Below are 15,026 nucleotides of genomic sequence, written 5' to 3'. Positions count from 1 at the left end.
CACCCTTTTTTGTGAACATCCGGGTAACCTATTACCATATATATCCATCACTATTCACTTGATTATGATGAGGTTTACCATACTCGTTTGTTGGCTTGAATTGTAAAAAATAATATAATACGAAAGGTCATTAAAATGTTATTCTTTTCAACAAAAAAACACACATAAATAAAAGCGAGAGAAAACATTTCCATAATCATAAGTAATCTCCATTGTACACGAAAAGGTGGGCGTATCCTGCCCTGTCGGTAGCACCCGTCACAAACACATGCAAGTGAAAGTAACTTGTTCACCTTAAAAAATACGGGAACATATGGTTCAACACGAACCATAGAGTCCCACCTGACACCAGCTCTGTCACTGATGCGTCAAACCTTGAAATGTTCTCAACAATTCACCATAAAACCTTTTCAAGGCCCTACTGATGCCTCGAGATGCGAAAAGAAAATATGCGTAGATTGAATTCATTGTCTTAAAAGAGACCAACAGCGCAATATTGGGTCAAGCAAGAAACTATGAATGCCTATATTACGTCTATTTCCTACGACGATTCAGGGCTACTGCATCTCAGGAGAAAGGTGATACACCCCCGAAATATCGTACAGCAAAAGGGAGTTGACACCCACAGTATGTCACGTCTTCCCATGCTACTCATGCCTGTGAGGGTGGCCTGCCTGTGAGGGTGGCCTGCCTGTGAGAGTGGCCTGCCTGTGAGAGTGGCCTGCCTGTGAGGATGGCTTGCCTGTGAAGGTGGCCTGCCTGTGAAGGTGGCCTGCCTGTGAGAGTGGCCTGCCTATGAGAGTGGCCTGCCTGTGAGGGTGGCCTGCCTGTGAAGGTGGCCTGCCTGTGAGAGTGGCCTGCCTGTGAGAGTGGCCTGCCTATGAGGGTGGCTTGCCTGTGAAGGTGGCCTTTCTATGAGGGTGGCCTGCCTGTGAGAGTGGCATGCCTGTGAGAGTGGCCTGCCTGTGAGGGTGGCATGCCTGTGAGAGTGGCCTGCCTGTGAGAGTGGCCTTTCTATGAGAGTGGCCTGCCTGTGAGAGTGTCCTGCCTGTGAGGGTGGCCTGCCTGTGAGAGTAGCCTGCCTGTGAGAGTGGCCTGCCTGTGAGGGTGGCCTTTCTATGAGGGTGGCCTGCCTGTGAGAGTGGCCTGCCTATGAGGGTGGCTTGCCTATGAGGGTGGCCTGCCCGTGAGAGTGGCCTGCCTGTGAGGGTGGCCTGTCTGTGAGAGTGGCCTGCCTGTGAGGGTGGCCTGCCTGTGAGAGCGGCCTGCCTGTGAGGGTGGCCTGCCCGTGAGAGTGGCCTGCCCGTGAGAGTGGCCTGCCTTTCAGAATGGCCTGCCTGTGAGGGTGGCCTGCCTGTGAGGGTGGCCTGCCTGTGAGGGTGGCCTGCCTGTGAGAGTGGCCTGCCTATGAGGGTGGCCTGCCTGTGAGGGCGGCCTGCCTATGAGAGTGGCCTGCCTGTGAGGGTGGCCTGCCTGTGAAGGTGGCCTGCCTGTTTGAGTGGCCTGCCTGTGAGAGTGGCCTGCCTATGAGGGTGGCTTGCCTGTGAAGGTGGCCTTTCCATGAGGGTGGCCTGCCTGTGAGAGTGGCCTGCCTGTGAGGGTGGCCTTTCTATGAGGGTGGCCTGCCTGTGAGAGTGGCCTGCCTATGAGGGTGGCTTGCCTATGAGGGTGGCCTGCCCGTGAGAGTGGCCTGCCTGTGAGGGTGGCCTGTCTGTGAGAGTGGCCTGCCTGTGAGGGTGGCCTGCCTGTGAGAGCGGCCTGCCTGTGAGGGTGGCCTGCCCGTGAGAGTGGCCTGCCCGTGAGAGTGGCCTGCCTTTCAGAATGGCCTGCCTGTGAGGGTGGCCTGCCTGTGAGGGTGGCCTGCCTGTGAGGGTGGCCTGCCTGTGAGAGTGGCCTGCCTATGAGGGTGGCCTGCCTGTGAGGGCGGCCTGCCTATGAGAGTGGCCTGCCTGTGAGGGTGGCCTGCCTGTGAAGGTGGCCTGCCTGTTTGAGTGGCCTGCCTGTGAGAGTGGCCTGCCTATGAGGGTGGCTTGCCTGTGAAGGTGGCCTTTCCATGAGGGTGGCCTGCCTGTGAGAGTGGCCTGCCTGTGAGAGTGGCCTGCCTGTGAGGGTGGCATGCCTGTGAGAGTGGCCTGCCTGTGAGGATGGCTTGCCTGTGAAGGTGGCCTGCCTGTGAAGGTGGCCTGCCTGTGAGAGTGGCCTGCCTATGAGAGTGGCCTGCCTGTGAGGGTGGCCTGCCTGTGAAGGTGGCCTGCCTGTGAGAGTGGCCTGCCTGTGAGAGTGGCCTGCCTATGAGGGTGGCTTGCCTGTGAAGGTGGCCTTTCTATGAGGGTGGCCTGCCTGTGAGAGTGGCATGCCTGTGAGAGTGGCCTGCCTGTGAGGGTGGCATGCCTGTGAGAGTGGCCTGCCTGTGAGAGTGGCCTTTCTATGAGGGTGGCCTGCCTGTGAGAGTGGCCTGCCTGTGAGGGTGGCCTGCCTGTGAGAGTAGCCTGCCTGTGAGAGTGGCCTGCCTGTGAGGGTGGCCTTTCTATGAGGGTGGCCTGCCTGTGAGAGTGGCCTGCCTATGAGGATGGCTTGCCTATGAGGGTGGCCTGCCTGTGAGAGTGGCCTGCCTGTGAGGGTGGCCTGTCTGTGAGAGTGGCCTGCCTGTGAGGGTGGCCTGCCTGTGAGAGCGGCCTGCCTGTGAGGGTGGCCTGCCCGTGAGAGTGGCCTGCCCGTGAGAGTGGCCTGCCTTTGAGAATGGCCTGCCTGTGAGGGTGGCCTGCCTGTGAGGGTGGCCTGCCTGTGAGGGTGGCCTGCCTGTGAGAGTGGCCTGCCTATGAGGGTGGCCTGCCTGTGAGGGCGGCCTGCCTATGAGAGTGGCCTGCCTGTGAGGGTGGCCTGCCTGTGAAGGTGGCCTGCCTGTTTGAGTGGCCTGCCTGTGAGAGTGGCCTGCCTATGAGGGTGGCTTGCCTGTGAAGGTGGCCTTTCTATGAGGGTGGCCTGCCTGTGAGAGTGGCCTGCCTGTGAGAATGGCCTGCCTGTGAGGGTGGCATGCCTGTGAGAGTGGCCTGCCTGTGAGAGTGGCCTTTCTATGAGGGTGGCCTGCCTGTGAGAGTGGCCTGCCTGTGAGGGTGGCCTTTCTATGAGGGTGGCCTGCCTGTGAGGGTGGCCTGCCTGTGAGGGTGGCCTGCCTGTGAGAGTGGCCTGCCTATGAGGGTGGCCTGCCTGTGAGGGTGGCCTGCCTGTGAGAGTGGCCTGCCTGTGAGAGTGGCCTGCCTGTGAGGGTGGCTTGCCTGTGAGGGTGGCCTGCCTGTGAGGGTGGCCTGCCTGTGAGGGTGGCCTGCCTGTGAGAGTGGCCTGCCTGTGATACTGGCCTGCCTGTGAGAGCGGCGGCCTGCCTGTGAGGGTGGCCTGCCTGTGAGAGTGGCCTGCCTGTGAGGGTGGCCTGTCTGTGAGGGTGGCCTGCCCGTGAGAGTGGCCTGCCTGTGAGAGTGGCCTGCCTGTGAGAGTGGCCTGCCTGTGAGAGTGGCCTGCCTGTGAGGGTGGCCTGCCCGTGAGAGTGGCCTGCCTGTGAGAGTGGCCTGCCTGTGAGAGCGGCCTGCCTGTGAGAGCCGCCTGCCTGTGAGAGTGGCCTGCCTGTTTACTGACGTGTATGGGAACACTAGATCATCAGCTAGCATCACTGACGTATCTGTGGAGATGCTGGGTCAACACTTACCTTCTCGGTGGTCGTAGCTGGAACAGAGTGAGAAACAGCGTTAGTGACACATATAACTTCACATCCTACTGGATTTCTGTGTCTAATTGTTCACATCCTACTGGTGTTCTGTGTCAAACTGTTTACATCCTACAGTTGTATTTTGTCTAACTATTCACATCCTACAGTTGTATGCTAACTGTTTACATCCTACTGGTGTTCTGTGTCAAACTGTTTACATCCTACAGTTGTATTTTGTCTAACTATTCACATCCTACAGTTGTATGCTAACTGTTTACATCCTACTGGTGTTCTGTGTCAAACTGTTTACATCCTACAGATGTACCGTGTCTAACTATTCACATCCTACAGTTGTATGCTAACTGTTTACATCCTACTGGTGTTCTGTGTCGAACTGTTCACATCCTAAATTGTATTGTGTCAAACTGTTCATATCCTACAGTTGTACCATGTCAAACTATTCACATCCTACTGCTGTTCCATGTCCAACTGTTCACATGCTACATTTGTATTGTGTCAAACTATTCACATCCTACAGATGTACTGTGTCTAACTATTCATATCCTACAGCTGTATGCTAACTGTTTACATTCTACTGGTGTTCTGTGTCGAACTGTTCACATCCTAAAATGTATTGTGTCAAACTGTTCACATCCTACAGTTGTACTATGTCAAACTGTTCACATCCTACTGGTGTTCTGTGTCAAACTGTTTACACCCTTCAGCTGTACCATGTCAAACTGTTCACAAGCAACAGTTGTATCGTGTCTAACTGTTCACATCTTACAGCTGTACCGTGCCTAACTATTCACATCCTACAGCTGTACCGTATCTAACGTTTCACATCCTACAGTTGTAATGTGTCAAACTGTTTACATCCTACATCAGTACCGTATATAACTATTCACATCCTACTGGTGTTCTGTATCAAACTGTTCACATACTACAGTTGCACAATGTCTAACTGTTTACATTCTAGTGGTGTTCTCTGTCAAACTGTTCACATCCTACAGTTGTACAGTGTCTAACTATTCACATCCTACAGTTGTACTGTGTCTAACTATTCACATCCTACAGCTGTACCGTGCCTAACTGTTCACATCCTACAGTTGTACCGTGTCTAACTGTTCACATCCTACAGTTGTACCATGCCTAACTGTTCACATCCTACAGCTGTACCGTGCCTAACTGTTCACATCCTACAGCTGTGCCGTGTCTAACTGTTCACACCCTACAGTTGTACCGTGTCTAACTGTTCACACCCTACAGTTGTACCGTGTCTAACTATTCACATCCTACAGTTGTACCGTGTCTAACTGTTCACACCCTACAGTTGTACCGTGTCTAACTATTCACGTCCTACTGTTGTACAGTGTCTAACTGTTCACATCCTACAGCTGTACCATGTACAACTGTTCACATCCTACAGTTGTACAGTGTCTAACTGTTCACATCCTACAGCTGTACCATGTATAACTGTTCACATCCAACAGTTGTATTGTGTCCAACTGTTCACATCCTACAGTTGTACCATGTCAGAATGTCAGTAACAGGGGAGAGCACTGTACACACACGAGTCAGTAACAGGGGAGAGCACTGCAAACACACGAGTCAGTAACAGGGGAGAGCACTGGACACACACAGGGGAGAGCACTGTAGACACACGAGTCAGTAACCGGGGAGAGCACTGGACACACACGAGTCAGTAACAGGGGAGAGCACTGTACACACACGAGTCAGTAACAGGGGAGAGCACTGTACACACACGAGTCAGTAACAGGGGAGAGCACTGTAAACACACGAGTCAGTAACAGGGGAGAGCACTGGACACACACAGGGGAGAGCACTGTACACACACGAGTCAGTAACAGGGGAGAGCACTGGACACACACGAGTCAGTAACAGGGGAGAGCACTGGGCACACACGAGTCAGTAACAGGGGAGAGCACTGGGCACACACGAGTCAGTAACAGGGGAGAGCACTGTAAACACACGCGTCAGTAAAAGGGGAGAGCACTGGACACACACGAATCAGTAACAGGGGAGAGCACTGGACACACACAGGGGAGAGCACTGGACACACACGAGTCAGTAACAGGGGAGAGCACTGTACACACACGAGTCAGTAACAGGGGAGAGCACTGGACACACACGAGTCAGTAAAAGGGGAGAGCACTGGGCACACACGAGTCAGTAACAGGGGAGAGCACTGTACACACACGAGTCAGTAACAGGGGAGAGCACTGGACACACACGAGTCAGTAACAGGGGAGAGCACTGGATACACACGAGTCAGTAACAGGGGAGAGCACTGGATACACATGAGTCAGTAACAGGGGAGAGCACTGGATACACACGAGTCAGTAACAGGGGAGAGCACTGGACACACACGAGTCAGTAACAGGGGAGAGCACTGGACACACACGAGTCAGTAACAGGGGAGAGCACTGGACACACACGAGCCAGTAACAGGGAAGGAGGGATATCACAGATCTGTCAGTTAGTCAGCCACGGCAGTTTCTTTCCAGAAGGTAGCGTGAAGGTACAGTTGTGTGATTGTCGGAGATGTAAAAGGAACACAGACATTTAACGAAACAGCTGGTGTAGAAAATACAGGTATTTGGTATGGGTATTGGTATCAATAGCATCTGTGGAGGGTAAGACCCTAGTCAGAGAGAATATTGGTTGCAACAGGAAGGAGACCTTCTGTGGCCCAAATTAGCCATTGGTATCTGAAGTTACTACTACTACTACTACTATTACTACTACTAATACTACTAATACTACTAATACTACAACTAATAATACGTCATCCTCGATTTTTCAGTGTGTAATGTCTCCATCATATTATGATAAATACCCTGGATTCACCCGCTGCCTTAGCTATAAGTTGACCCTGATTTGTAAAACTAAACGATGCTCGTCCAATCAGATTACTTACATGAGACAGACATTCTGTGCTGAGATTCAAGAGATTGACGTAGTGACGACCGTTCCGAAAGGAACCTATGGTAGCGACGAATCCTACTAGAATTGAGATATGATACCCTGGATAGCCGAGGATGCTACTGATATTTAGTACACATCTTCTCAAGGCAAGGGAGTTAACTGACGGACTGTAAAAGTCCAGTTTCAACCCTTGCCGAACTAGGCTGCAATTATGGATTTATATTTTGACTCGACTAACAAGGCCAATAGTCCAATCAAAATCGCGAAATGAATTATACATCCGGTTCCTAAACAACATGAATTTCAACGTGCACTTATCGGTCGACTGCAGGATTTGCAAATTATGTGTACCGTCAACTCGGCGTCCACAGATATTATCCAAATCTTTTCATGTTTTTAATCAAGGTCCTCTCGTGATTTGATGCACTTCGCGAGGTATGGCCCGTCTAATTTCAGATCGTCTTCACTGGGCGACGTCATTTTGTTTCAAGCAAATGCAAGTGATATGAGAGATTGAATCTGACTGGTTAATAGGAGGGGCATAGAAGAACATAACTCGTAATAGCCACTGGACCTTTAGGGTAAGATGTTTAGTACCGGGGAGGGTGTGAGGAGCACAGAGAGAGAGTGAGTGCGGCGTAGAGAGCCAGACTTACATCCATCAACTACAGTAGAAGAAGAGGTTGTAGTAGAGCCGGAGGGAGTATTAGAAGCTGCGGTGGTCGAGCCACTCACAGTCGTCACCGTACCTGGAGCCGGCGTCGGCGTCGGCGTCGGCGCAGCAGTCGTCGTGGGCGCTTCACAGCTACCTATAACAGAATCGTATCACTTTTACGACACCGAACACAGAGCAGGAGGGTGCAGTGATGTGGAACCCCAACACAACCACATCCCCACCCCTTCCTTTCAGCATACATTGTTTGTTGTTTAACACCGCACTCAGCACTCTGCACTATTCCAGCTATATAAAGGGTGTCTGTAAATAATCGAGTCTAGACCAGACAATCCAATGATTGATGTCATGAGCATAGATCAACGCAGCTCGGATAGGATGACATGCATCAACCAGATCAGGAAGCCGGACCACCCGATCCCGTTAGTCGCCTCTTACGACGGGTCCCTTTAAGCATACTTAACATTTCTACATGGGAATGTTATAGGTGATCGGGTAAACATACAGCAACTCTATGATCAAATTGTCAGCTGGTGACACATTTTCAACAAAAATACTAAAACATACATCCAACCTTATCCAAAGAGCTGTGTCAGCGCCCAGACATTGGAGTGGATTCATGGGGATGTAAGTTTACTGTAAGCATATTATTGATATTTCAGGACCGGGCACTTATTCCGTCGTCTTTTGTTTGATCCTTCAAGAGTTCACAAAAAAATATTAAAATAATGATCATTAGGGGAACATCTGTCGAGGAGGTGTCATGGGCACCCAACGAATCTGAAGCGCCGCTGTGTCGAGCAACATTATGAACCTTGGCTTGTCAGCACCACACAAACTAACGGGAATATTGTTAAAAGTTGCGCTAAACACATCTGACATCTGACTTTGAGTCTGACTCTGCCGGAGGGTTAATGAACAAATCAGTCATTTATCTTATAAAAGGTAAACACTAAAACAAAATGTGTCTTTCATTACAATGGAGAACACGGCAGATCCAGTCGTCTGAGCGCAGCAAGTCAGTGTGCGGAGTGTTGGGAACCCATGACCGTTGGTTCGCATCTGATTATGTTTCTGGATTTGTGTGCACCATACCTATCGTCGTGGGTTTCACCAAAGTGGTAAAAGCCCTGCACCACGTCGGGCCTTCCTCCTACATTAAGCTACAGAGTAGAATAGGTCTTCAGCAGCCCATTCTTGCCGTAAAAGGCAACTATGCTTGTCGTAAGAGGCGTCTAACAGGATCCGGTGGTCAGGCTCGCAGACTTGGTTGATGCATGTCATCCTACCCCAATTGCGCGGATCGATGCACATGATATCAATCACTGGAATGTCTGGTCGAGACTCGATTATTTACAGACCGCCGTCATATAGCTTGAATATTGCAGTGTGGGGCGATACCAGGTCTAACCATGTAGACCCTAACTCTGACTGCACCACCACACACAGGTTTGATACCATGTCTAACCAGGTAGACCCTACTCTGACTGCACCATCACACACAGGTTTGATACCAGGTCTAACCATGTAGACCCTAACTCTGACTGCACCACCACACAGGTTTCATACCAGGTCTAACCATGTAGACCCTAACTCTGACTGCACCACCACACAGGTTTGATACCAGGTCTTACCATGTAGACCCTACTCTGACTGCACCACCACACAGGGGTTTGATACCAGGTCTAACAATTACTCTACTTACTGACGAGCGTGAGTTGTTTGGACACTCCTGGGTCGGTCACCTCGGTTGATGTCTGGCCGCTCTGGCAGTCTCCAGGCGCATGCGTCAAACTCACTCCGTTACTTGACGTCGCCATCACCTTAAAATGAAAGAACAGATGAGGCGTGTGAACCTGTTGTAACATTGATCCAGTCGGTTTTCATGATTTGTAAACTAAAATACTGTGAATAGAATGGTGTTTTCAGTTCCAGGGAAGACCAAATACATAGGACATGTTATCAAAGGCAACAGGCTACCCTACAAGGGTGGGCTGTGTTGAGTCCCAAATTCGAGTCCCTACATGGATGCAATGTGTGAAGCCTATTCCTTTTAACCATCCCCACCCGAATACTGCTAACAGCGACGTAAAATCCTACTCACTCACTCACTTAAACTCAATCATATCAGATGAGTTGATCAGTTTTTACAAATACAAGAAAACTGGTCCAACGTCTTCCCAAAGATCATATTAACGTGACTATACTCTCAAGGGAGTTGAGAAGAATGGTCAATCCGTTGACCCGGCCTCACAGATCAAGACGACTGCAGCTCTGCGACGATTTTCATGTTCTAACATAGCATTATCGATAGTCATAGTGCTACGATCGCTTTGTGACCCGATCAAGGTCAAAACATCGTACCTTTGACCATTCTTGTAATGTGATGATGATTATGATGTCTAAGAGAAGAAGTCGTAGTATTATTGGACTTACCACGCAGGAGAAGGGAATGAAGGGGTTGCTGCTCTCGTCTTGGGCGTCGTTGTAGAGAGTGAGGTACGTCATGTCGCCATTGACGGAGTCATACAGGCAATTATAAACCATCTCCCCTGAAACAAAACATGTGTTATAGCAACTTGTTATGCAGATAGTTATATACCATCTCCACTGGGAACAGAAGATGCGTTATAGCAACTTGTTATGCAGATAGTTATATACCATCTCCCCTGGAAACAGAACATGTGTTATAGCAACTTATTATACAGATAGTTATATACCATCTCCCCTGGAAACAGAACATGTGTTATAACAACTTATTATACAGATAGTTATATACCATCTACCCTGGAAACAGAACATGTGTTATAGCAACTTGATAATTTGGTGTATGGATCCGCCAAAATACAATTTTATTAATTTTGTTTTATCTTCCTGACGAATCTGTTAACATTTGTCTCTCCACTTAATATTTCTCGGCAAGGACTGGGGTAGTCTATTGGGTAATGCGTTGGCTTGCCCGGCCTGGGATCGATTCCCAACATTGTGTAAAGCCTATTTCTCGTGTCTAAGGCGGCGCAAAACCATACTCATTCAGTCCTTGATAAATATCCACACCAAGCTGCCACGCCGTTCAAAGCGGCGTTAAACTACATTCACTCTTGACAATAGGTGTAACGCCCAGATCAGGGATACCATTGCTGGATACAAAGCTGGTTTTGTTAACGTCATTTTAAATATTTTCTGATCAGACCTCGCATCCTCGATTGCCGCCTTGATATGAGACCACAGCCTGACTGTAATACTCAGTACTCCCCCGCAGTGCTGCACACCCACCTGAGTACTGACCGGTCCCACATTGGGTGTAGTTGAAGTCGAGGCGTTTCTTGTCGGTGCAGACGTCGAGTTCCGCACCTCCCGGGCATGCCGCCAGGATGACGTTGTACTGCCCCAGGATGACATCCGGGCACCGTCTGGCAGACTCGTCCAGGGAGCCTAGGGACACAGAATACTCTCATACAACTCATTGTCATTCTCGTTTATTATATTTTCACTCAGTAATGATAAATACCCTGGACTGATTCGCCACCATAGCTTTGTTTGTGACGTCACCACCTTCATCCCTCCTATAACTAACTTACCACGTAATTTTTCCCACTCATTTGAGTAATTTCACTGGGCGGTTACTCTTAGCGCCGTGTCGTTCGAATTTGGGACAAACTGAAGCCATTATGACAAGGGGGCACGGGTGGCCCGGTCGTCTGAGGCGCTGCCATTCGCTGCACTCCCTTGACTGTGGGTTCGAATCCCGGTTTGCCCAGATTATGTTTCTAGGTTTGTCAGCACCATACCCGTGCCCGTGGGTTTCACCGAGGTGGTAAATGTCTGAGACCTGCATCACTTTGGGCTTTCATCCCACATTAAATTGACACGCCGTGATATAACTGGACTACTGTAAAAAGCGGCGTTAAACCCAACTCACTCACTCACCCATGATGATGAAAAGGTCCAGGGTATTAAATGGAGATATAATACCGTGATAATCGAGGATGGGACTTTGTAGTTAGTGCCCTATTCCTGTGGGAACTTGAGTGATTGTCTCTGTGTCCCCATTAACAGTTCTAGATTTATATACATTATAAACGTTTAGTCAGTAGCACTTGCTAGGACTGCCAATCCGACTATCAACTATCAATGCCTATCACAAATAACTGCATGAAGCGGTCGTATAATCCCACATTCTGCCTAAAACGGTTATATTAGATATTGATTAACGCCATAGTGATATTCTAGTTGTATATAGAGCTTGCTAAGCCAGCGTAAGACCAAAGCCCCGTCGGGTTAGAAGAGGGATACTGTTGTGTCACTCTACAACAGGCATTCTCATAGCCCTTGCAAATCCTAATTTTAACGGCTTTCACTCAAGCTATGAAATTATTGCTGCATATTCCGCCGTGAAAATACATTCGGGGAAACTGATGACGCAATTCGCCGAGTTGCGTCCCTTAAGCGTGGCAGATCCGTGCCGGTTATGGCCCTTGATTGTTAGTACCACACCCGTCCACATGAGTTTCAGGCGACTGGTAAGAGGCGACTACGCTTGTCGTAAGAGGCGACTATGCTTGTCGTAAGAGGCGACTAACAGGATCGGGTAGTCAGGCTCACTGAGTTGGTTGATGCATGTCATCCTATTCCAATTACGTGGATCGATGCTCATGTTAATCACTGGATTGTCTGGTCCAGACTCGATTATTTACAGACCGCCGTCATATAGCTGGAATATTGCCGAGTGCGGCGTTAAACAACAAACAAACATTGTAAACATCGAGGCATGCCTCGAGTTCAGCCTTTCCTCTCTCGTTACGCCGACACGTGAGGCATAACTGAAATCTGTTCCAAACTGTGTCACAGCCATTGCAGCGACTCACCTTCTAACATCATGAAAGAGTAGGTCCCTGGGTCGGGGGAGGCCTCGACGTTACAGACGTCCGCCAAGGTGGGGGCGGTGGTGTTGAAGAACGTGACCACTCTATCATTGTTGGAGTCAACGTTTTTAGCTGAAATGTAATGGCGACCTTTAATTATTATCGTGTTGGTTTAAGGAGGATGAAGTAAAATAAGTTTGGCATCTTTGTTTTTTTCAGGAATGCCAAACAATGTTATGTTCCTTCATACGGCTACAAAAAAGTGGCTAAAGATCGAGTCAACTACTGATAGCGTGACACAGAGTAAACACATGACATGATGTAGGCACGTGACAAGACGTTTACACGCGACAAGATGTAGACGCGTGACAAGACGTTTACACGCGACAGGATGTAGACACGTGACAAGACGTTTACACGTGACATGATGAAGACACGTGCCAAGACGTTTACACGTGACAGGGTGTAGACACGTGACAAGACCTTTACATATCACATAGAGGATAGGTATGACAATGTCGACGAAAAGTAACAATGAATGCTGATATGACAACGACAAAGAGTAAAGGCGTGACACACATAATGTAGGCGACAACGGGTAAACAGAAAAGACGCGACAGTGAGTATAGTGAGTGAGTATGGTTTTACGCCGCGTTTGGCAATATTCCAGCAATATCACGGCGGGGGACACCAGAAATGGGCTTCACACGTTGTACCCATATGGGGAATCGAACCCGGGTTTTCGGCGTGACGAGCGAACATTTTAACAACGAGGCTACCCCACCGCCCCTGACAACGCGTATAGAGTAATGCCGTAACAAAGTGTGTAGGACAGTGAGTATACACATATGACGAGTACATATATATAGATAGTCACGAATGGTACCTGTTGGCTGGTAGTAAAAGAGGGTGGTGGTGGAGACGTCATGGAAGTCGAGGCAGGTGTAGTCCACGAAGACGGCGGGGCCGAACCTGTAGGGCTCCGATCTGTAGGTAACGGTAAGAGGTGAGTTAAGTTTTACGGCGCCAATCACGTGAGAAGGAGGTGATCCCATCTAATCCAACAGAGTACTATCTCACACAGTGGCATGTAAGGGATATACAGTGTTATAATGCTTTTTTTCTGTAGGACGAACATTAGTCATACATGTGTGCATCATTGAAATCGTATATCGTGGGAGGACCTAGTCATATAACAATAATATTGCACTTCTATTCATAACCCATACTAAATAATTAGCTATAATTATAATTAATGAAAAGGTAGAAACTTGTATAGCCTTAGGGCGAATCTGTGTCAGCATGACGTCAGTGATGTTCTTATAATCGTGACGACATTAACACTATACCAACAGTTACGCCTGAATCAGGTCAACATACACTTGCATACAGTCAGCAATAGCACCTGAATATAGTCAACATACACCTGCATTCCGTCAGCAATGGTGCCTGATTCAGGTCAACATACATCTGCATACCGTCAGCAATAGCACCCGAATCAGGTCAACATACACTTGCATACCGTCAGCAATATCACCTGAATATGGTCAACATACACCTGCATATCGTCAGCAATGGAGCCTGAATCAGGTTAACGTACACTTGCATTCCCTCAACAATGGCGCCTGAATCGTGTTAACATACACCTGCATATCGTCAGCAATGGAGCCTGAATCAGGTTAACGTACACCTGTATACCGTCAGCAATGGCGCCTGAAGCAGGTTAACGTACACTTGCATACCGTCAGCAATGGCGTAGAATCAGGTCAACATACACTTGCATACCGTCAGCATTGACGCCTGAATCAGGTCAACGTACAGTTTTATACCCTCAACAATGGCACCTGAATCAGGTCAACGATACTACACTACAATGCAGCATAGCACCTGAAATCAGAATTATTTGCATGCTTCGTATGTTTGTTTATTAATTTGCGCATTTGAACCCTGTTGGAAACAGCCCTATTTCGTCTCTATTTTATTGGATATTTGTGACAGTTGCATATACATGTGACAATACAATATGACCAACGTTTGTCGCATTCACAGGTGAGTAACATTTGATACCGTTTAATATATTTTATCAGGAAAGTTCACCAGATTTCAGGGGTAAATAAGAGCAGATGTTTTATTTGTGTATGGGATATCGCAAATAACAGACAAGTTTTATTGCAATTTATGTTTATTAAATATTGCCCCCATTGCACCCATTGAGTTTACCTCCAAACCCTGACTGAAATCAAAAGTGGAATATCTTCGTTGTAGACAGACACTGTCACATCAGTATGTGCTGAATTTATAACTGGCGTTTCCTCATGACACTATCCCTTATGATGTAAGCTTAATGTATTTTAGAACTGGCTTCAATATAATTTGCGTTTATGAATTTACAGAGGTTTTTACGTTTATAACTTCATCAACGAAAGAAAACATATTGAAATCAATTCTTATGAATAAATACACGAAAAATAATAACTTCTCGGATTGTTTTTGTAATCATCAACACACACACAAAAAGTCAGTGTCAGTGACATCCGTTCAGCGCAATAATGCAACACAAGCCCCACCCATTCCATTGTCAGCCAATCAGCAGTCCGTCAGTGGGCGTGGCCTTATGTTTTTCGGCAAAACAAATGTATAAACAGACAAGATGTATGATGGTGTATTAATACGTGACACAATGTATGATGGTGTATTAATACGTGACACAATGTATGGTGGTGTATTACCACGTGACACAATGCATGATAGTGTATTAGCACGTGACACAATGCATGATGGTGTATTAACACGTGACACAATGAATGGTGGTGTATCAACACATGACACAATGTATGAC

The 15,026-nt window shown here is 48.3% G+C and overlaps 1 protein-coding gene across 2 annotated transcripts in view; it reads right to left on the bottom strand.

Moving 5' to 3' along the window:
- LOC139468488 (uncharacterized) overlaps positions 1–15,026 on the bottom strand; it is a 40,992-nt gene that overhangs the window by 4,098 nt on the left and 21,868 nt on the right. Inside the window, exons 3-9 of one of the 2 annotated variants that reach the window (XM_071250473.1) lie at positions 13,074–13,174; positions 12,191–12,319; positions 10,599–10,757; positions 9,759–9,874; positions 9,028–9,145; positions 7,306–7,458; positions 3,701–3,717 (exon numbers count right to left, since the gene is read on the bottom strand). In XM_071250473.1, coding sequence (XP_071106574.1) covers positions 3,701–3,717; positions 7,306–7,458; positions 9,028–9,145; positions 9,759–9,874; positions 10,599–10,757; positions 12,191–12,319; positions 13,074–13,174 — 793 coding nt within the window. The remainder of the gene's footprint in view (positions 1–3,700; positions 3,718–7,305; positions 7,459–9,027; positions 9,146–9,758; positions 9,875–10,598; positions 10,758–12,190; positions 12,320–13,073; positions 13,175–15,026) is intronic. The other variant, XM_071250474.1, reaches the window with a different exon arrangement.

This window comes from Haliotis cracherodii, unplaced genomic scaffold (genome assembly GCF_022045235.1).
Source record: "Haliotis cracherodii isolate W230 unplaced genomic scaffold, xgHalCrac1.p SCAF_2, whole genome shotgun sequence".
In the NCBI taxonomy this organism is placed as follows: Eukaryota; Metazoa; Mollusca; class Gastropoda; order Lepetellida; family Haliotidae; genus Haliotis; species Haliotis cracherodii.
Note: the sequence above shows the minus strand (reverse complement) of the source record. Positions and strands in the feature narration are given on the sequence as shown.